Genomic DNA, 23,011 nt, shown 5'->3' on the forward strand with positions numbered 1-23,011 from the left:
AATAAAGCAAACATAAAAACCTAAAACTTTTAAAAAATCTTTTGATATGTTATATGCATATATATGTATGTGTATATAAAGACTTAAGACTTCAACACATTGAAAAAAATTTACTTAAACATATATAAAATAAATTTTGAAACACAAAATGGGCTTCAATTAGACATACTATATTAAAAAATAATCTATTTGTAGGCATTACATGAAGTTGACATCACAGTACCCCATCCTTTCCAAATATATGGTCCTGAGAATACAACCAGATGAAGGCAATGTGATGAAAGAAATCAAAGTATTCGGAAAATGGGTATTTTATCAATGTGATTCTCTAAATTTGAAGTAAAATAAAGTCTGCATGTGAAATGAGAATACTTTCCCTTTATTTAAAAAAGGTCTTAAAAGAATACTCACTTCAGTGTTCACTAATTCACTTGGTGTTGGCCAATTTGCCATATCGCTGAAATCACTAGCCTAAGAAGTAATAAGAGAAGTGTTATGCAAATTAGGAATTTTCTAAATAGAAAAAGATTTTTCTAAAAGTAAATGCAACTTTTAAAATCATCTACATTCATTTTTATGTAGGCATTTGCCAAATTAATCCAAAACCTTCTCCAAACAACAGAACCCAGAAAGAATGCTTTGGTCTTATAATCCAACTTCTGGCACAATTAACAACTTGGACTAAACTGATAGACGCAGGATAACATATGCATATGGAGATCTGGATAAAGGCTACAATTCTCTAGTATATTAACATCAAACATCAATGACAGAAGAGAAAAATACACAGTAATCTGAGGAGTTCCTTTCAGAATAGTCAAAAATTATTTATTGTCAAGTATACCTTATTGGATTTCTTTGTCTTGAGTTTTCCTGCTTTTATAATTTTGGGGGAACTGAGCTCTAAAAAAAAAAAAAATACAAAGAACTGTTTTTTACAACCGTATCACTTAATATTTGATAAAATAACAATCAAACCAATTTCAGTAAGTCAATATAGTCATTATTTTCAACAAAATGCAAAGTTCTAAGACTCAAATTCCTAACAAGAAATCAACCACATTTCAAACATGGGCTGAAAGTGGTCTTCAGTGTTCAAATAAAGAAGAAATATTAACAGCTTACTGAACTGACAGACCAGTCCTTTCACTAACAGGTGTAACATGGAAAAATTAGAAATATAACACATTTTTGTAAAGTTGGTGAATCAATTCCCAATGGGATATATTTTTCTATCTGTATTATATATGTCATTGCTCTTTAATCACTAAATAGTGTCTGACTCTTTGCAGCCCCATGGGCTGTAGCCCTCCAGGCTCCTCTGTCCATGTGGTTTCCCAGGCAAGAATAATGGAATGGGTTGCCATTTCCTTCTCCAGGGGATCTTCCCAACCCAGGGATCAAGCCCACATCTCCTGCATTGGCAGGTGGATTCTTTACCACTGAGCCACCAGGGAAGCCATATACTATATCTATAATACATTTATTTCTATGTATATATTCACATACATCAAGAAGCATCCAGAAAATAAGTCAGAAGACTTCAGTTTGTCTTTGGAAAAACCAAAATAGCTTGTCTGTAGAATCAAGCCATAAAAAATAAAACAGACTTCTGTAAAAGCATGTGTAAGACTATTACAGTATCATCACCTGTCCCTATCTTGAATAAGAACACAATGATTGATAATAATAGTCTCCAAATGAAGCTTTAAAATGTCTTTTTATCTAGCACGAAGATTATCTAGTTAAACATGCCCTAAAGTAAATATTAAAGTCGAATAAACAAAAAACACAATAATTTAGTAAACCATGAATCCCATAAATCATGGCAATGACCAATTCAGAGTAAAATAAAATGATTTTTAAATTAAAGCCAGAAAAATTCAAATAAGATATTAAGAAAGGAAGCTGGATGAAGGATGACGACATTCCCAGGGATGGGAACACAAGGAGCGTGAATACTGTAGAAATTCTATTTCTAAAGTAGATAGTGAGTGCATGGCTATTTGCTCTACACTTCCTTATACTTTAGGGACACAAGTAAATGTGTAAGTAAATGTCAGTCACTCCGTTATGCCCCACTCTTTGTAACCCCATAGGCTGTAGCTCCCCAGGCTCCTCTGTCCATGGAATTCTCCAAGCAAGGGTAGCCATTCCCTTCTCCAGGGAATCTTCCCTACCCAGGGATCAAACCTGGGTCTCCTGCACTGCAGGCAGATTCTTTACCATCTGAGCCACCAAGGAAGTGTACTGTGTAGTCACTAAATCGTGTTCGACTGTCTGTGACCCATGGATTGCAGGCAATCAGGCTCTTCTGTTCATGGGATTTTCCCACGCAAGAATACTGGAGTGGGTTGTCATTGGGGAGCTTTCTGACCCAGGGATTCAAACAGCATACCCTACATTGGCAGAAGGATTCTTTACCGTTGAACCACAAGACTATTATTAACCTAATGAGCAATTCACTCTCAGGTCCAACTATCCTGTTTCAACAATTTTCCACCACAATTATGAACTCAAAACTTTTCAGTAGCAACTACAGTACAGTTTCATTTTTAATATTACTACTTAGCACTGTTTTGAGAACCCTGAAAAATTTCAGCTTATCAATTATTTCATAATAAAAAATTCACAATTGCACTTCCATTTATAAATAAATCCCCCTTCTCCAACTTGCTTCACCTCTTCTTAAAAAGTCTACAGAAACTACTACAGGGAAAGGTATACATGCATATAAATAAGCATAGAGAAAATACTTCATTAAGAAAAATGAGATGCAGAAAAAAATATGCACGGGTAGGACAAAAATGGAGGCAAGAAAAAAATCTAATCTAACAAAAACGGTATTTGTCCAAATATTATCTGGAATTTGACTAAGGTATATTCCATAAATAGCACATGTATTTTATGAAAGTTACACAGTATCAAACATTTGAAAGACTTTTCCCTCAGCCAAGTAAAAACACATCCCAAAATATTGCTAAGTCAAGTAATTATTGCCTGGTGGTTACAAAACACAGCCTTACACAAACTATTTGATGTAATGGGAAGTAGTTAGGGATAGGCCACAAAAGTAAATTTTATTACAAATCAAGCAGACAATAATAATCACAAAATTAAGGTCAGAAATTTAAAAATTATTCTGACCACATAAACTTTTAAACTTCAGCATTAAATGACAAGTAAGTTATTTACAAGCAAAAATATCTGAACATAAGTTAACAATCTTTTTTATTTAAAAATCAACATGGTGCCATACCCTACACAGACACTGATTATAACCTCTGGCTAAAAGAAATTGGGAAGGTAACCCAATATTGTAAATCAACTATACTTTAATTAAAAAAAAAAAATGTTGGAGGTAACTCCTGGTGATTCAGTGGTTAGCACACAGTTCTCTAACTGCCAGAGGCCTGAGTTCAAACCGTAGTTTGGGAACAAAAGATTCCGCAAGCCATGCAGGGCAGCCAGGGAGGGATAATCTTGATCTTTATTTCTTCACACATTTAAAAATAAAAGGAAGAGAGATTTTTATTTCAACCAATTCTTTTGTTTAAATTTTAATCTCTCAACTTTAACTCTCCCTCGGGTAATAAATAGAAAAATAGATCACATTTAAGTCTGTGACCTCTATAATTCTGACATTTTATTGACAAGAGTATCTTTAAGTACACACTGTAATTTGGATATTTATAGTTTACCAATATGGTAATTTATTTTCATCAAAAGATATTTGACAAATTATGCTGGCCACTGTGGTTGGATACTCCATAGGAAAGAGGGATTTCTTAATACTGGTTACCAAATGGCACTTATAGTTACTTTACTTTTTTAAAAGGAAGACTATCCTGGAACATTCCTGTTCCCAAGTACCAATTGTTCCCACAGAAACAATGTTTCCTGATTAATGAGTTTAGGAAAAGAACTGACATGCAAAGCCAGCACCTTTCCCCTCTTTCCTTTGGGAGCTAGCTGTCCACAAAAAGTAAGCATTCTGGTCTGCTCCTTCATGCTGTCAACCACACAGGGCAGACTACCCAACAGAGGCAGAAAGGGAACATGCAGTTGTGCAACACCAACTGTGAATACATTTGTCTAATTCCAAGTTCAACATAAGGAAGTCCTTTGTTCTGCTCTTAGACCACCTCATCAACCCACTCTTTCTTCAGTTAAAAGAATGATATGAGCTTTAAAAAAACAAATTTGAATAAAAGATAAACATGATTCAAAAACGAAATAGCAGTGGCCAAACACGAAATGGCACTAAGAAACTTAAGTGAAAACAATTTTCACCTATCATTCTGACAAAAAAGAAAATGCCAAGTGTTGGCAAGCCTGTAAATGGACATTTCTCTCATGCTGTTGGAATGAATATGAAGTAGTAGAACCTTTCAAGGGTAACCTGACATTTAAAATGTATATACTATTTTTGGAATGTCCTGCCAATCCAGTGGTTAGGACTCTGCTCTCATTGCCAAGGGCCTGGGTTCAATCTCTGGTGGGGGAACTAAATAAAACCCCCAAGCCATGTGGCAAAAAAGTAATACTACAAATAATATATATATACCCTTTTAAAAGATAACCAACAAGGACCTACTGTATAGCACTGGGAACTCTACTCAATGTTCTATGATAACCTATATGAAAAAATAACCTGAAAAAGAATGAATATACATTCTGAATCACTGTGAGGTACACCTGAAACTAACACAACAATGTAAATCAACTGGAATCCAATAAAGTTTTAAAAAATTAATAAAATGCATATATATTTTAATGAAAAAGTTCAATTTCTTAGAAATTATCTGAGAATTAAGACAAGATACAAAGATGTCTGTATAAAATTTTCAGTATAGGGATTTCTGGCGGGCTAATGGTTAAGACTCCATGCTTTCAGTGCAGGGGACATGGGTTCAACCGCTGGTCTGGAAACTAAGATCCTGCTTGGTGAGCAGCACAGCCAAAAAAATATGTTCATTGTAGCAGATAAAGGGCTTCCTAGGTGGCTCAGTGGTAAAGAATCTGGCTGCCAAAGAAGGAGACACAGGAAACACGAGTTTGATCCCTGGGTTGGAAGATCTACCAGACTTCATTAAAACAAATAACCTCTAGGAAGTTCCCTAGATAACTGTATTTAAATAAATAACCTCTAGGGAGTTCCCTGGTAGCCTAATGGTTAGGATTCGTGGCTTTCACTGCCGTGACTGTTCCAGAAAACTGAGATCCCACAAGCTGTGTGGCATAGCCAAAAAATAAATATATAACTACTATATTATTGAATATAGGAGTTATATTATTGGTATATTTATTTAAAATAATGCAAAATTTAAGAAATAAGACAAATCTGTATGTATTAATACACCAGATTCTACATATAATTTTACACACACATATAGAAGAGGTAAAACAAGGCCAAGAAAATATTTTCATTTTCCCATGCTCCAAACAAAATGGAGGAAACTGCTCTCTCAGTATGTCATTAGAAAAAAATCTAAGACTAAAAAAGAAAGCCAACCTAAAAACTTAGAAATACAGAAACTTTATTAAAAAATTGTTTTCAGACAGATGAAGCCTAAGAAATTTAAGCTCCAAGTATATATATGTGTGTATATATACAACATACACACATATATATACATGTCTCCAAGTATATATGTATATATACATAAACAAGTATGTGATCTTCACAGATCCATTTTTCAATTACTGGTGAGCCAAAATACAACTTTGAATATTACTGTAATATTTTAATCTATAAGGAAACAAGTCCTGATAAGAAAACAATTCATTTGAAAAGCTTGGAAAGTGAGAACAAAAAAATGCAACATGATAGGTGAGTTTACTCTAATTTTCATGACCATAATCTTTAGCAAAGTTTTAATCAAGAAAAGGCATTGACAGTTATCAATAATTAATCACATGGTTTTATTATATTTAAGGAAGAAATGTCATCAAATGCCATTTTATTACAGTAAATGAGTGCCTTAAAAAATGTGTAAAAATGCCTACTTACTTCTCAGACTCTAAAATTGAGACTATCAATCTGTAGTCACTTTAGAGAACAACCTGTCAACAAATACACTGTGACCTAACAATTCCATGTAGCTATCCTAGAGTAAATCAGACATGTATATAAGAGAAATGCATAAAGATGTTTGAAACAACCAGGATGTTGATTAACAGGTAAATGGCTAAACTGACTACATCAGTTATATTTATAGACCACTTCTCTGCAATTTTTTAAAGTTTAGACTAAAAAGCATCAACTCTATCACAAGAAAAAAATTTTATAAAAAGTATGTAGATGATAGTTAACTAAACATATGATAATCATTTACAATGTTGTTGTTTAGTTGCTAATTCGTGTCCAACTCTTTCGCAACCCCATGGACTGTAGCCTGACAGGTAGCTTTGTCCATGGGATTTTCCAGGCAAGAATACTGGAGTGGGTTGCCTTTTCCTTCTTTGCATGCATGCTAAGTCACTTCAGTCATGTCCAACTCTGTGGGACCCTATGGACTGTAGCACACCAGGCTCCTCTGTCCATGAGATTCTCCAGGCAAGAATACTGCAGTGGGTTGCCATTTCCTTCTCCAGGTGATCTTCCCTACCCAGGGATGGAACCTGTGCCTCTTAAGTCTCCTGCATTGGAGGCAGGTTCTTCACCACTAGCACCATCTGGATTTTCTTGACCTAGGGATCAAACCCGCATCCCCTATCTTGACAGGTGGATTCTTTACCACTAAGCCACCAGGGAAGTCCACAATATGTATATACAAATCTGAATCACATACCTGAAACTAGTATTAATATAATTTAAAAAATAAAACTCACTGTAAAGAAAAATAAAAGGATCAGGCAAAATTTTAAATTGAGAAGTCTAAATGCACATACAAAACACTGTATTTGAAAATAATTTCACAGAAAGGACTGAAAGGATATTCAATAAACTGGTAACATGACTATTCTTTTTTTTGAAGGGAACAGAAAAATTCTGTGTTTATAAAAACATTTATGTATAATTTATATAATTTAAGTAAAACGTTATTAGGTTTACAGTAAGCTTTTTTAAGGTTTCTGGGAAACACACTTGGAGAAAAGGTTGATGGGGTCAAGAAGACTAAAGATGAAAAAGAAAAAAAAAAAACTTTTTGTATTGTGACCCAACCTCTCAGCATGAAGGATAGTTCCCCAACCAGGGATCAAACCAGGGCCTCTGCAGTGAAAGAGCCAAATCCTAACCACTAGGCCACCAGGCAAGTCCCAAAATCAATATTTCTGTGCATAAAAATTAAATTTAGAAAGCTGATTTTTAACATGCAAATTGTAACCATGGGTACAAGGTAGGTGACTCATAAATCCCATACTTTGACCTTCGTAAAGGTCTTCAAAATAAGTAAAATTATTTAAACATGGATCGGGGAACAATTCTTTCTAGTCTCCTGACGAGAATTTAAGACTGCAGTGATACTATTCTAGGTTCTCTTATGGGCCGGGCTTTGGCTGAAAAGAGGGTCTTATCTGGATTACCAGAAACACCAACACACAAGCCAGAACTATCCCCAAAGCGGAGGAAAGTGTGTCACAGGGCTGAAGAATTCCTCACTTGCAATTCAGTTAGAACTCCAGGTTCTAACAAAAAATTCATGACTACAAGTCCAGAAATACTTCCCTACATTTCCCATGTTTCTATCTCTGGTAGTAAACTTTCTGCCAAAAATTTTATGGTGGATGGAATTCTGGTACTTCATTAAGTGAGTGACAGTAAGTCCTGGTTTGGCTAGGAAAAAAAAGTTTAATTCTCATATTACAGCATAATTAATATCCTCTTTCCCTCTCATGAATATCCTGGTTTATAGGATAAATCACATAGGCTTCCAACAAAAAAGATTATTGTACTAATTTAACACTTCCCTAGTTTGCACCTATTCTGGACTCTGAACCCTAAAGGGCGTCTGCTCCTATATCATTACTCTTGAGGTTGCAAATTTACTTCAGAAAATAGGAAAGGCAGATCTAGGTTATAGAAGGCCCTCTGGTATTAAGAAATGAAACAAAATACATCCGCTTCATTCATTTACAAGGCCCAGAAATCTTGCCAAAAGTCAACTAGCTAGGTAGTAGCCAGTCTGGTCTAGAACGCAAGTTGTGCATTTCTACTCCACAAACTCTTGTCTAAGTTACCTAGACAGTTTTTCAATTACGAATAGAAGTTGTGTAGAAGTACAGAGTCAGTGTTGGGGATAGACTATAAAGTTACTACAGCACTCCAAGTATAAAGAACAGTATTCCTGCAGGTATAGAATAGATTCCAAGAACAAAAATGTTGCCTACAGAGAAACATCAGCAAAATTAAAGTCCCTATGAACCACACCTGGTTCATCACCAGATGCTTAATCCGCAACAAAGATTAAGGTCCCTATTGAATGCACCTGCAGGCTAGTTATATTAAATTGTTAAATATTTTCACAAGGTAATCTCCAATTAAAATTTGAGTCTTAAAACCTGTCAAATTAATTGTACAATCAAAGTTTGGTGGTTTTTTTGTTGTTTTTTTTTTTTGGTAGATCACTGACTATAATGTATAATGTGTGTAAGTCTCAGAGTAGGGAGGTGAGACAGACATTAAGATTCACTAAAGTTTTCAATTTAAGACTTTTGTTCTCTTCAGTTAGTAACAGTGGTAAACAGAGCTTTGCAGCTAGGAGAGAATGGTTGCAAATTTAAATTTAGAGCAAAAATTGTGAATAGATTTTTTTCTGTGTAAGATTTATCAAATGATAATTTAAAGACTATCAAACCTCAGATGTAAAATAACTATTTGTTTAAAGTTATACTGTTCTGCAACAGTAAAAAATGATTATTACTGTGCAAACCAACTAACACTTATCTCACTCTATTGGAGTTCCTTAGAAGAAATGTTACTATAGCTGCAATATGTATCTATAACAATCACCTTATATTTGACCATTCCTTAGTCTCATTTGATCCTCACAACCCTGTAAACACGCTTGAATTTTCCCTGTTTCACTGTTAACCTTTAAGAAAAGCAAACACTTGTAAGTAAACAGCTGTAATTTCTATATGAAAAGTTTAACTTACTACAACTTAAAGAGCAAAACTAGTTTGTCTTCGTTTTATTTAGGATATCTATTTAACTTAAAAAAACCCTGAAGTTGTTATAACCAAAATAAATCTCTAGGGAACATACGGCATTGGTCAGCATCAAATTCAGCGACACAATCTTACCTCCTCTAGGAAGGAGAGGTAACTGAATGTTGTATAATCGCTAAGTCGTGCCGGACTCTTTGCGACCCATAGAATGCAGCCAATGAGGCTCCTCTGTTCATGAGATTTCCCAGGCAAGCAAAGTGGAGTGGGTTGTCATTTCCTTCTCCAGGGGATCGTTCCTACCCAGGGATCCAACAGGCATACCCTACATTGACAGGAGGATTCTTCACCGTTGAAACACAAGACTACTATGACTACTATTCACCTAATGAGCAATTCACTCTCAGGTCAACTACCCTATTTCAACAATTTTCCACCACAATTATGAACTCAAAACTTTTTACCAACAACTACAGTACTGAGTCTCATTTTTAATGTGACTACTTTGCACTGTTTTGAAAACCCTGCCAATTCTCAGCTTATCAATTATTTCATAATAAAAAATTCCCAACTGCGCTTCCATTTATAAATACATCCCCCGTCCGACTTGCTTCACCTCTTCTCAAAAAGTCTACAGAAACTTCTGTAGGATGAATTGAACATCTATCTCAAGTCAGCTTTCCCAATTCACTACCACGTGGGGGCAAGACAAAACTGAGGCAGTGCCAGCCGAGTGGCTCAGCTCCATTGCCCCCGCCGTGCCCCCACTAGTCAAGGAGAACCACCCGAGGTCCCACCTCTTCCTGTCGCTCCCTTCCCAGATCTCCATTTATGTAAATAGGCAGAATGAATGACACCTTGGAACGAAACACCTCGGACTGACGGGGCAAGGAGCCCTGCCCCTGCCCCTCCCCCAGCCCGGCGGAGCCTGGGTCGCCACGAGTCGCCCCTGCACACACCCTCCAGGTGCCCACCGCAGAGGAGCCACAGACCTGCCTCCAAGGTTTCCAGTGGGGGCAACGGCAGCGGCCCCGTCCCGGCGGGGGACAGGTGCTGGGGAGGCTTTCTGGTCCAGGGATTCTCCTTCGGCGGTGGCGGCGGCTGCGGCTGCAGCTTTTCCTCAGAGCTGGCCGCCGCAACCTCCTCCTCCCGGGCGTTCTCGGCCGGCGGCAGCGGTCGCGGCGGCTCCCCGCCGAAGGGCCCCCCTGGCCCGCGCGCCTTGTGCGCCAGGTGCAGCGCCAGGGGCTTCACAGGCACGGCCGCCTGAGGCACGCTGTGTCCCAGCACCGGCGCCGGCGACGGCTCACCCCGCGCCCCCGCGCTGGTGGCGGTCGCGGCCCTCTCCTCCCTCGCCGTCTCCTTACCCTCCCGTTCGAGCGGGGGTAGCTGCTCGGCCTGCCGGCTCGCCGCGGCCGCCAGCGACTCCCTCTCAGCTGCTGCCGCGGGAGGCTCCTCCCGAGGGTGAGCGGCGGGCACTGGAGCGCGAGCAGACATGGTCCCCCTGCCCCAGCCGCCCCAGCCAGGGGGGGCCCGGGGCAAGGGAGCCCGGCTGCCCGTCGCTCCGCCGGGACACCGACTGGCTCCGGCCTGAGGAAGAGAACCCGAGAACCCGGCCGCCGTCGCCACGGCCGCCCGCGTCGGGTGAGGAGGCCGTGCAGCTCTCGGCGTGCCGCCCCTCCCCGCGTGGAACGGGGCGCTAACCGCCCGTCGGCCCAGCCTGCCTCAGCGGCGCTAGCCCCGAGCCTGCCAACACGCGCCGGGCTTCGCAGCCGGAGCCGCGAGCCCTCAGCCGGCGCGGGCTGAGGCAGAAGCGCCGCAAACCGAGGCTTGAGGACCTCTAGCAGCGTCGGAGAGACGCGCGCTACCACAGCCGGTAACTGCTCGCGGGGGGCGGAGGCGGGGCCGGGAAAGGGGGCGGTCCGAGGGGACGGAGCGGGGGCGGGGCCTCCCGGAGGAGAGTGACGTGGCTACTCACCGGCTCCAGACCTCGCCAGGCCGCCACCCGCAGTGGGTGACTGACGAACCCGCCTCGGTGCCGCCCTGCTTGAGGGCCGGCCCCGCCTCAGCGGCCAGCCGAGGGGAAAGGAGGGCGAACAGGGAGATTCCCCGGCTCCCGGGCCGCGGCGGCCCTCGCTACGGGCACAGGGGCGGGGCGCGCACCAGGCCTCTGTGACTCGCAACTGGCTTGCGCCTCGCTCGGCCGGCTGTGAGCGAGGGGCGGGGCGCCCGACGCACGTGGCTCTGGGCGGCCGGGGGCTGGGGTCGCTTTGCCCCAGGCCCTGAAGACCAGTTCCCTCGGGGCGAAGTGGGTAATCTGGGCGGTAGACCCTGGGCGGCTCCCTAATGGGCCTTACTGTCGTCCCCTTCACCGCGCCAATTTGCTCCCCGCGTCCGTCGCTTCGCCTGGTGAAAAGGTTTCTCCCCGGCGTTTTCGGGCACTGTGGTCACATGTAATCTTGAGACACGTCCAAAATAAAAAACAGTGTAATCTATAAGTAACTTTAAGAAAACTTTTACCCGGGACCAGAACCAGTGCATTTCCCCGCCCTTATTCCCACCCACAATCCGAAATTTTTAAAGTGCTTGGGAGTAAAACAGATAATACTAAGCCGGTTTAAAAAAAAAAATGTTACAGGTTTTGTCTGTGTCTTCTTTAAAATTTTTTTAGGTGTTTCAGGTGTATAGCACAGGGGTTCAGTTATATATATTCTTTTTCAAATTATTTTACGTTATAGCTTGTTACAAGTTATATAGTTCCCTGTGCCACAAATATTAGGTCCTTGTTTGTTTATTTCAGGTTGTGCTAGGCGTTTCTTGCTGCGAGGGGGTACTACTTTTCTAGTTCTAATGGTCAGGTTTCTCACTTCATGGCTTCTCTTGTTGCAGGAGCACAGGCTCTAGGGCTCCAGGGCTTCAGTAGTTGCGGCTCCTTGACACTAAAGTACAGGCTCAATAGTTGTGGACCATGGGTTTAGTTGCTGGGCATTTGTGGGATTTTCCCTGACCAGGGATCTAACACATGTCACCTGTGTTGACTGGCGGATTCCTTGCCAGTGAGCCACCAGGGAAGTACGGTTTGTTTTGTATACAAGGTTTTGTTTTGTTTTCTAGAGAACCATTGTTTATGAATTAACCCGTACTCCAAATACTTTTTCATGGAATGGATATATATGTTCAGTTCAGTCGCTCAGTCGTGTCCGACTCCCTGTGACCCCATGAATCGCAGCACGCCAGACCTCCCTGTCCATCACCAACTCCCGGAGTTTACTCAAACTCATGTCCATCAAGTCGGTGATGCCATCCAGCCATCTCAACCTCTGTCGTCCCCTTCTCCTCCTGCCCCCAATCCCTCCCAGCATCAGGGTTTTTTCCACTGAGTCAACTCTTTGCATCAGGTGGCCAAAGTACTTGAGTTTCAGCTTCAGCATCAGTCCTTCCAATGAATACTCAGAAATTATCTCCGCTAGGATGGACTGGTTGGATCTCCTTGCAGTCCAAGGAACTCTCAAGAGTCTTCTCCAACACCACAGTTCAAAAGCATCAATTTTTCGGCGCTCAGCTCTTCACAGTCCAACTCTCACATCCATACATGACCACTGGAAAAACCATAGCCTTGACTAGAGGGACCTTTGTTGACAAAGTAATGTCTCTGCTTTTAAATATACTGTCTAGGTTGGTCATAACTTTCCTTCCAAGGAGTAAGCGTCTTTTAATTTCATGGCTGCAGTCACCATCTGCAGTGATTTTGGAGCCCCCAAAAATAAAGTCTGACACTGTTTCCCCATCTGTTTGCCATGAAGTGATGGGACCAGATGCCATGATCTTAGTTTTCTGAATGTTGAGCTTTAAGCCAACTTTTTCACTCTCCTCTTGCATTTTCATCAAGAGGCTTTTTAGTTCCTCTTCACTTTCTGCCATAAGGGTGGTGTCATCTGCATATCTGAGGTTATTGATATTTCTCCCGGCAGTCTTGATTCCAGCTTGTGCTTCTTCCAGCCCAGTGTTTCTCATGATGTACTCTGCATCTAGGTTAAATAAGCAGGGTGACAATATACAGCCTTGCCGTACTCCTTTTCCTATTTGGAACCAGTCTGTTGTTCCATGTCCAGTTCTAACTGTTGCTTCCTGACCTGCATATAGGATATATGTTAATAAGGTACAAATATCTGTTGAGTTTTAAAATGCAATAAGAGCTTTCTGCTTGGCACTCAAGTGAATGATATTGGTTTATTGGTTTCATGTGAGTTTATTTTATGAGTTAATAATATTTTTGTTGCCCTACAAGTTCATTGAAAATGAGTTCAGTTAGGTGAAAAAGTTTTCCCTGGGAGACTGGCCCCCCAAGCCCCGAAAAATAGCTGTACCTGACATCTGTAGGGACCTGGCTTTGGGTCCCTCCTAGCTTCCTTTAAGGGCCAAGAAATGTGTACAGGACTCACCTACCATGAGTCTTGTTTCAATCACGTTAAATTTGAGATAAGTATATTTTTTGTTTACTCAAAAGTTGTACTAGGTGTAAATTCCTTATTTTCCTAAGGCTAATAAACTATTCACACGTTACAACAACGATAAACAATAAAGCTTTTTCTTGTTTTCCACATCACTAATTTACAACTTACCCCATCCTAAGCAACCTTATAAACCTTTTTCCAGTCATTGTTCTTTAGTTGCTAAGTTGTGTTTGACTCTTTCATGACCCCATGGACTGTAGCCAGCCATGCTCTTCTGTGTATGGGAATTCCTAGGCAAGAATACTGGGGTGGGTTACCATTTCCTTCTCCAGGGCATCTTCCTGACCCCACGATTGAACCCACATCTCTTGCTTGGCAGGTGGACTCTTTACCTGTGAGCTATCAGGGAAGCATGTTTCCAATTAAATAAGTGATTGTACTTCCACCTTAAAGTATATTTCCATAGAGGCACCATCTTTACTGGGCTTCCCAGGAGGCACTAGCAGTAAAGAACCTGCTTGCCAATGCAGATGTAAGAGAGAGATACAGGTTGGATCCCAGGGTCAGGAGGATCCCCTGGAGGAGGAAATAGCAATCCACTTAAATATTCTTGCCTGGAGAATCCCATGGACAGAGGAGCCTGGCAGGCTACACTCAATAGGGTCACAAAGAGTCGGCAGGACAGAAGCAACTTAGCATGCACCATCTTCACTTACTCTCTTATTGGTGAAGCCTTATGTTTTTACCTATCAACTAGGTGATCTTCCTGTGATAATCAGCCTTTTGGAATTTTCCCAGGTAATTCTTCAGTCTCTTTTACAAAAGCCTATTAAAATGGTATGTGTTCTCAGTTCAGTCGCTCATTCGTGTCTGACTCTTTGCAGCCCCGTGGACTACCACACACCAGGCTTCCCTGGCCTTTACCAACTCCGAGAGTTTGCTCAAACTCATGACCATTGAGTCGATGATGCCATCCAACTGTCTCATCCTCTGTCATCCCTTCTCCTCATGCCTTCATTCTTTCCCAGCATCAAGGTCTTTTCCAATGAGTCAACTCTTCACATCAGGTGGCCAAAGTATTGGAGTTTCAGCTTCAGCATCAGTCCTTCCAATGAACACCCAGGACTGATTTCCTTTAGGATTGACTGGTTTGATCTCCTTTCAGTCCAAGGGACTCTCAAGTCTTCTCCAACCACAGTTTGAAAGCATCAGTTCTTTGGCACTCACCCTTCTTTATGGTTGAACTCTCACATCCATACATGACTACTGGAAAAACCATAGCTTTGACTAGACGGACCTTTGTCAGGAAAGTAATGTCTCTGTTTTTTAATATGCTGTCTAGATTTATCATAGCTTTTCTTTCCAGGAGCAAGCATCCCTTAATTTCATGGCTGCAGTCACCATCTGCAATGATTTTGAAGCCCAAGAAAATAAAGTCTGTCATGGTTTCCATTGTTTCACCATCTATTTGCCAAGAAGTGATGGGACTGGATGCCATGAGCTTCATTTTTTGAATGTTGAGTTTTAAGCCAGCTTCCTCACTCTCCTCTTTCACTTTCATCAAGAGACTCTTTAGTTTCTCTTTGCTTTCTGCTGTAAGGCTGGTATCATCTGCATTTCTGACGTTATTGATATTTCTCCTGGCAATCTTGATTCCAGCTTGGGCTTCATCCAGCTGGCATGTACTCACATGATGTACTCTGCATATAAGTTAAATAAACAGGGTGACAATATACAGCCTTGGAGTACTCCTTTCCCAGTTTGGAACCAGCCCATTGTTCCATGTCCAGTTCTAATTTTGGAACTGACCTGCATACAGATTTCTCATGAGGCAGGTAAGGTGGTCTGGTATTCCCATCTCTTAGAATTTTCCACAGCTTGTCATGATCCACACAGTCAAAGGCTTTGGTGTAGTTAATAAAGCAGAAGTAGATGTTTTTCTGGAACTCTCTTGCTTTTTCGATGATCCAGCAGATGTTGGCAATTTGATCTCTGGTTCCTCTGCCTTTTCTATTTCCAGCTTGAACATCTGGAATTTCTTGGTTCATATTCTGTTGAAGCCTTGCTTAGAGAATTTTGAGCATTGCTTTAATAATGTGGGAGATGAATGCAATTGTGCAGTAGTTTGAACAGTCTTTAGCATTGCCTTTCTTTGGGATTGGAATGAAAACTGACCTTTTCCAATCCTGTGACCACTGTTGAGTTTTCCAAATTTGCTGGCACATTGAGTGCAGTACTTTCATAGCATCATCTTTTAGGATTTGAAATAGCTCAACTGGAATTTCATCACCTCCACTAGCTTTGTTCATAGTGATGCCTCCTAAGGTCTACTTGACTTCACATTCCAGGGTGTCTGGCTCTAGCTGAGTGATCTGGGTCATTAAGATCTTTTTTGTATAGTTCTTCTGTGTATTCTTGCCACATCTTCTTAATATCTTTTGCTTCTGTTAGGTTCATACCGTTTCTGTTCTTTATAGTGCCTGTTTTACATGAAATTTTCCCTTGGTATCTCTAATTTTCTTGAAGAGATCTCTAGTCTTACATTCTATTGTTTTCCTCTATTTCTTTGCATTGAGAAGGCTTTCTCTCTCCTTACTGTTCTTTGGAACTCTGCATTCAGATGGGTATATCTTTCCTTTTGTCCTTTGCCTTTAGCATCTCTTTTCTCAGCTGTTTTACCATTTATTTAAATACAGTGGATTAAAGATGTGGATTCAGTTGAGCAGAAGGGTATGTGGAGTGGTTCCTGAAGTTAGATTCATATGGGCTACTTAACCATGATTGGTGGTTTTGTTTGTTTACTGTTTTGTTGTTGTTGTTTCTGAAGTGAAAAATCATAATGCTTCATTGAAGGAACACAAAAGGACTTTCTTGGGAATAAGTTGTACTTGCAAGGAGAGAACTGGAGGGTTAGTGTGTTTTCAAAAGGTCTGCAAAGAACTCAAGATGATAGGGTATCTTCACTCTAGTGCATTACCACTAATGTCAGTGAAGGGAGCTGGCTATTTGTTGTCCTCTTTCAAACATGTGTTACTAACTCCTGCCTTCCAGGTAACTGACATTGGAAACAACCTCACCTATCTCCTATTTGCCCCTCCTTATCTGTTCTCCGCCCCTTCCCTGCTCTTGTGCCAGGGAGGGCTGACTCACCTGGATTACACCTGTGATAATCCCGTGTCCTGCTTGGTATCTCTGCGGATTCAGAGTGGGAAGTATCTGCTGTAGATTCAAGGCCAGAAGATAGTGGGGTCATAGTCCTTATTCCCCAAGATGGATACAAGGGTTGACTGCAGACTCTAAGCATTCCCTTTGCCTCCAGAGGCCTAAGTGTAATAATAACTGCTAGCCCTTGAGGTAGTGCACCATCCCTGTTGGTTTTCCCTGACTCTTACCTGCACCTCTGTCAGTAATTTAAGGTATGTGTGTGCTTAGTCGTGTTTGACTCTTTGGGACGCTGTGGACTGTAACCCACCAGGCTTCGTCAGTCCCTGGGATTCTCCAGGCAAGAATACTAGAGTGATTTGCCATTTCCTCTTCCAGGGGATCTTCCCGACCCAGGGATTAAGCCTCTTGGGGCTCCTGCATTGGCAGACAGATTCTTTACCACTGAGCCATTTGTTGGCAGCCCTCAAATAATTTAATAATTTTCTTCAAATTATTCAGTTTGCGCTTTCCACCTAATATCTGATGGGAACCTGCCTGACCTCATTTGCCACTGCTGAACCTCCTAGGTTAAATCATTTGGCCGGTCCCCTGCTAGTTTCTGCCTCTGCTTCTTAGTTCAAAATTAACGAAAAAAGACTCGATTTAATTTATTTTTTTGTACCCCGATCACACAGATCATTAGCCATCCCATGAATTATTTGCCCTTGGGTAGGCTGCCTATCTGGCCTGGAGAAACAAGTTATTTGGTTCAAAATACTGCCATCAAGGCAATGGGCATGGGAAAACCAGCTACCGATAGGAATGTGAGAGAGGTACGTCCTTTAACCAGGTTTCCTTCCCTTTTCCCTATCTTAGTGAGTGTACCACCATATAACCTAGGAGTGACCCTTTCACTCCCTTAACCCTCACCCTCCATAATCTAATAATTTACAAATATCACTCAAGCATCTGCCAAGCAGTGTTCTAGACACTCACCAAGACCAGTTGATTGTACCTCCTAAGTGTCTATCACAAAGTCTTCCTTTCTCCACTGCCACCACCCTGCTCTTACTGCCTTTATGCTTCTGTAACACTGTTACATTGAAAAGACTAATGCTGAAGCTCCAATACTTTGGCCACCTGATACTAAGTGTCCACTCACTGGAAAAGACCCTGATGCTGGGAAAGATTGAAGGCAAAAAGAGAAGGGAACAGCAGAAGATGAGATGGTTGGATGGCATCACAGTCTTGATGGACATGAGTTTGAGAGAACTCTGACAGTGAAGGACAGGGAAGCCTGATGTGCTGCAGTCCATTGGGTCGCAACGAGTAGGACATGACTTAGTGACTGAACAACAATACTGTTACAATCTTTTAACTGGCCAGCCTCTCTCCCTCCACTTAGATTTACTTAATATAATTACTGTGAAGATTACATAAGATAATATGTGTAAAATGCTTACCAAGAGCTTAGCTCAATAATACTACCTATTTTTATGCTTCTAAATGCATATGCTTAACCAAGCATTAATTTTACTGCATTACCAAGGTTAGAAGTCTGATCTTTTTTTTTTTAATGGGAAACAGGAATCTAGAACAGAGGTACAGGATTATCTTTTCAAAAAAGAAAGAATGGGTCTCTAAGTGTCAGAAGTAATGGAATATCTAAAGTAATTATACAAATTTGATGATCACATGTTCAAATGAACCTCTAAGAGGTGAATCTTGCTTTTCCTGTTTAGAATATGTTAATATAACCAGAGGGAGAGCGGGCTGGAAGTTAGGTTACTGTGAATTGCTGTGTGGTGTTGTGTGTGGTGTGTGGGGGGGGTGGGGGGTGGGGGGCGGCGCGTGTAGGCCGAGTGTGTGAGTGGACGCGTGAATGTGTGAGTGGATGAGTTAATGTGTGAGTGCGTGTGCCTGCCCCTGCGCCCCCTCGCCCGGCCTACACGTTAATCTTATTTGATCGGGTTGTGACTCCAGCCCCGCCGGGCCGACCCGAAATGAAAAGCTTCCCTCCTGCGAAGCCCTTCCTCGGGGCGCTGTGCAGCGAGGCCCCTTGGGCGGTGGCAACGCCGTGGCCCCGGAGGTTCCGGAGCCGGTCCTATGGTGCCCGGCGCTCAGAAGTGATGAATTGATCAGATAGACGAGGCCGGTCTTGTCCCTCGCCATTGATTATCGAGGCGATTCTGATCTGAAAAAAAAAAAAAAAGAATATGTTAATATATATCTTCAAGGGACTTTCCAAAGTCCTAAAGTTCAAGGAGAAGATAAAACTGAGCCCAGAGATTTTTTTTTAGACTTTTATTTTTTTGGTTGTGCTGGGTCTTCATCAATGAGAGAGGGCTTCTCTAGTTGCAGAGATTGGGGGCTTCTCTTGTTGTGGAGCATAGGCTCTAACCACACAGACTTCAGTAGCTGTGGTGCATGGCTTAGTTGCTCCATGGCATGTGGGATCTTTCCCGACCGGGGATAGAAACTATCTCCTGTGTTGGAAGGGGTGTTCTTAACCACTGGATCACCAGGGAAGTCCCCTAGAGGTGGTTTTTTTTTTTTTTTTAATTCATATATTTTTGGCTGTGCTAAGTCTTCATTACTGCGTGCAGGCTTTCTCTAGCTGTGGTGAGCGGGAGCTACTCTCTAGTTGTGGTGCACCAGCTTCTCACTGTGTTGGCTTGTCTCATTGCGGAGCACGGAATTTAAGACAGGTGGGTTTCAGTAGTTGTCATGCACAGGCTTAGTTGCCCCTCTGTATGTGGGATCTTCCCAGACAAGGAATGAAACCCATGTCCCCTGCACTGGCAAGCAGATTCTTAACTGCTGGACCACCGGGGAAGTCCCGAGTTAATTTTTTTAACTACCCATAAAATAACAATTTTTTAAAGATTTTTAAACTAGATATACTAAGCCATGATTACCTCCTATTGCAGAGCCTTAGGCTCTGTTTATCATAATAATTGCTTTAATAATGAGCTAATTCTAAGGTAAGTAGTATATGCTTCCACTTATCTCTAACCCTCAATGTAGGGTCAATGCTAATGTGCTTTGCTCCTTCCCTTCAATTAATACAACTGAGGTATTCAATGTTAGATAAAATGAGAATAAAAGCACCTTTGAAAAATTTGCTCCTTTTTTTTTCACCTTATCTGTATCATATAAATAGGTAAAAACACTGTGCTTATCATAGCTTCAAAACAAAACTAGGCTACCTTTCAGCCAGATTGCCATTCCTAAGAAGGTAGATCTCTCTACTTTTAGGTGGGTTTTAATACACCAGTTTAATGAAAGTGAAAGAGGAGAGTGAAAAAACTGGCTTAAAACTCAGCATTCAAAATATGAAGATAATGGCATTCAGCCCCATCACTTCATGGCAAATACATGGGGAAACACTGTAAACAGTGACAGACTTTATTTTCTTGGGCTCCAAAATCACTGCAGATGGTGACTACAGCCATGAAAATAAAAGATGCTTGCTCCTGGGAAGAAAAACTATGACAAACCTAGACAGCATATTAAAAAGCAGAGACATTACTTTGCTGACCAAGGCCCGTCTAGTCAAAGCTATGGTTTTTCCAGTAGTCATGTATGGATGTGAGAGTTGGACTCTCTGAGCATTGAAGAATTGATGCTTTTGAACTGTGGTGTTGGAGAAGACTTCTTAAGAGTCCCTTGGACTGCATCAAACCAGTCAATCCTAAAGACTTGAATCAAACCAGTCAATCCTAAAGAAAATCAGTCCTGAATATTCATTGGAAGGACTGATGCTGAAGCTGAAACTCCAATACTTTGGCCACCTGATGTGAAGAACTGACTCATTGGAAAAGACCCTGATGCTGGGAAAGATTGAAGGCAGGAGGAGAAGGTGATGACAGAGGATGAGATAGTTGGATGGCATCACCAACTCAATGGACAGGAGTTTGAGCAAGCTCTGGAGTTGGTGATGGACAGGGAAGCCTGGTGTGCTGCAGTTCATGGGGTCACAAAGAGTCAGACATGACTGAGTGACTGAACTGAACAAAATACAAACTTTCAAAAGTTTAAGTGTCTTGCTTGAAAACTCTCAGCCAGTAATGCCTAAGGTTGACACTCAACAACTGTCTGCCTTTCCTGCCACACTATTTACTCTTTATGCTTTTACAATAACTTGAAATAACACAAATAATAGTTAAGTAATATTTAATCTTTTAAAAAGTGTTTTAGAAGTATAAGCTCAAGGAAGCATACCTTTTTCTCTTCCAGTTTTCAAAGAACAGATTTTCAAATAGTAGGGTATACAACAGATTAATAACCCTTCTGAATTCTTCATACTGTCCAGTTGGATTTAATATTAGTATAGCTTTATGAATACTGGCACAAATTCAAGTTCAAATCAGTGGTTGGCGTAAGGAGAAGTAAACTTTGTAGAGAAATAAAGGAAAAGTTTTTATCACCTTCTTAATATTTATCATAGTTTATTATTGGCAAATTAATAAATATGCACTGGGTGCTTACTGTGGTCCAGTGGCTGGGCTAGACCTTGGGAATACCCTGGTGAACCTGGTCACCGGTCAGTTCTGAAACTTATACAGAAAGGCAGGATGCATAGTACAGTAGCTTTCACAGCTTGTGACTGTATGTGTGTGTGTGTATAATTGAGTCAAAAGCTTCAAAACCAGTACTTATCCTTACTAAATGAGTAAGGATTTATTCTATTCCATTTTAATTTTTTCAAGAAGCCCTAAATTTCTTGACACAGGTACATACAGATTGTAACCTACAGTTAAAAAAAAAAAAGAAAATGACAATGGCGCTGGTTAAAATGAAACTAGATTGCCTGCTCAGTTGCTTCAGTCATGTCTGACTATTTGTGACCACATGGACTGTAGCCCACCAGGCTTCTCTGTCCATGGGCTTCTCCAGGCAAGAATACTGCAGTGGGTTGCCATGCCCTCCTCCAGGGGATCTTCTCAACCCAGGGATTGAACCTGTGTCTCCTCCATCTCCTGTATTGGCAGGCGGTTTCTTTACAACTAGCACCCTGGAAAGCCCATAACTAGATTGTTGTTGGTCAGTCATCTGGGTTCAACTAGCAGCTCTGCCACTTCCTAACAGTTGTTATTCAGTCACTCTGTCGTGTCTGACTCTTTGCAACCCCATGGACTGCAACACACCAGGCGCCCCTGTCCTTCACCAACTCCAGAGCTTGCTCAAACTCCTGTCTACTGAGTTGGTGATGCCATCCAACCATCTCATCCTCTGTCATCCACTTCTCCTTCTGCCTTCAATCTTTCCCAGCATCAGGGTCTTTTCCAATGAGTTACTTCTTCGCATTAGGTGGCCAAAGGTATTGGAGCTTCAGCTTCAGCATCATTTAATTTTAATTGGTTTATGTTGTGTCCTCAGGCTGTGTCATTTTTTCAAATGCTGTGACCTGCCCTCTTCCCTCCTGTTTCATTTACGGTCCACCTGGGAACTGTCATGGTGCCTCTGGATATTTCATTTAGCTTGCTGATGTGTTACAATGAGCCTATACTGCAGCTCAAGGTTTAGTGGAAGATGACTCATCTGCCTTCTTGAACCTATTTTGTTCTGATCAGTTTATGTCACGTCCTTGGGCTATATCATTCTTTTAAATGTTATGCCCTGCCTTCCTTCCCTCCTGTTTCATTACTATTATAATGATTATTATTAGAAGGAACTAACAAAGAGCAAACTCAGTAACTACAGATTATTGATAAATGTTATGAAGGAAACAAATAAAGAAGGTAAAATTTAACTGAGAATTAAAGGATGAGAAGAAACAGGCTCTGGGACAAGTATTTCGTTAAAATGAAAGAAGTTTGGTGTTAAGGATTGAAAGAAGATGAGTGAAGAGGATGTGTTTTTACCAAGGCCTGGTAAGAGGACTGTAGCTAGGACACAACAAACAAAGTTGGAGAGATTGGAGAGATAGCCTAAGACAAACCTGCAGCTTCCAGAGGTGGTGAAAGTGAAAGTGTTAGTTGTTCAGTCAGGTCTGACCTGTTGTGACCCCATGGACTGTAGCCGTCCAGGCTCCTCTGTCCATGGAATTCTCCAGGCAAGAATACTAGAATGAGTTGCCATTCCTTTTTTCCAGGGGCTCTTCCTGACCCAGGGATTGAACCTGAGTCTCCTGCATTGCAGGCAGATTCTTTTCCATCTGAACCACCAGGGAAGCTATAATTGGTAGGGCTTGAATTTTATTCTCAGAGTAACAGGAAGCCACCAAAATGTTTCTATCATTGAAAACAATTGCTGCAATATGGAAAATAAAGGGAGATGGGTGGTGGCAAAAGCCAAAAGGT

The 23,011-nt window shown here is 41.4% G+C and overlaps 1 protein-coding gene and 1 non-coding gene across 8 annotated transcripts in view; one reads left to right on the forward strand and one right to left on the reverse strand.

The window, feature by feature from the left end:
* The window catches only part of LARP1B (La ribonucleoprotein 1B), a 129,488-nt gene extending 118,039 nt beyond the window's left edge, over positions 1 to 11,449 (reverse strand). For 4 of the 7 annotated variants that reach the window (XR_006272863.1, XM_043486534.1, XM_043486523.1 and 1 more), the window contains exons 1-3: positions 10,104 to 10,966; positions 845 to 903; positions 412 to 471 (exon numbers count right to left, since the gene is read on the reverse strand). Coding sequence is in view for 6 of the 7 variants with exons in the window: in XM_043486534.1 (XP_043342469.1) it covers positions 412 to 471; positions 845 to 903; positions 10,104 to 10,605 (621 nt within the window). In the remaining variant the exon portion in view is untranslated. Of the gene's footprint in view, positions 1 to 411; positions 472 to 844; positions 904 to 9,249; positions 10,064 to 10,103; positions 11,014 to 11,086 lie in introns of those variants that run through there. The other 3 variants (XM_043486513.1, XM_043486493.1, XM_043486503.1) reach the window with 3 other exon arrangements.
* A 7,009-nt stretch (positions 11,450 to 18,458) lies between these two features.
* Positions 18,459 to 18,904, forward strand: LOC122425767. The gene has a single exon (XR_006264994.1).
* The last annotated feature ends 4,107 nt before the right edge of the window (positions 18,905 to 23,011 follow it).

This window comes from Cervus canadensis, chromosome 1 (genome assembly GCF_019320065.1).
Source record: "Cervus canadensis isolate Bull #8, Minnesota chromosome 1, ASM1932006v1, whole genome shotgun sequence".
Classification (NCBI taxonomy): domain Eukaryota; kingdom Metazoa; phylum Chordata; class Mammalia; order Artiodactyla; family Cervidae; genus Cervus; species Cervus canadensis.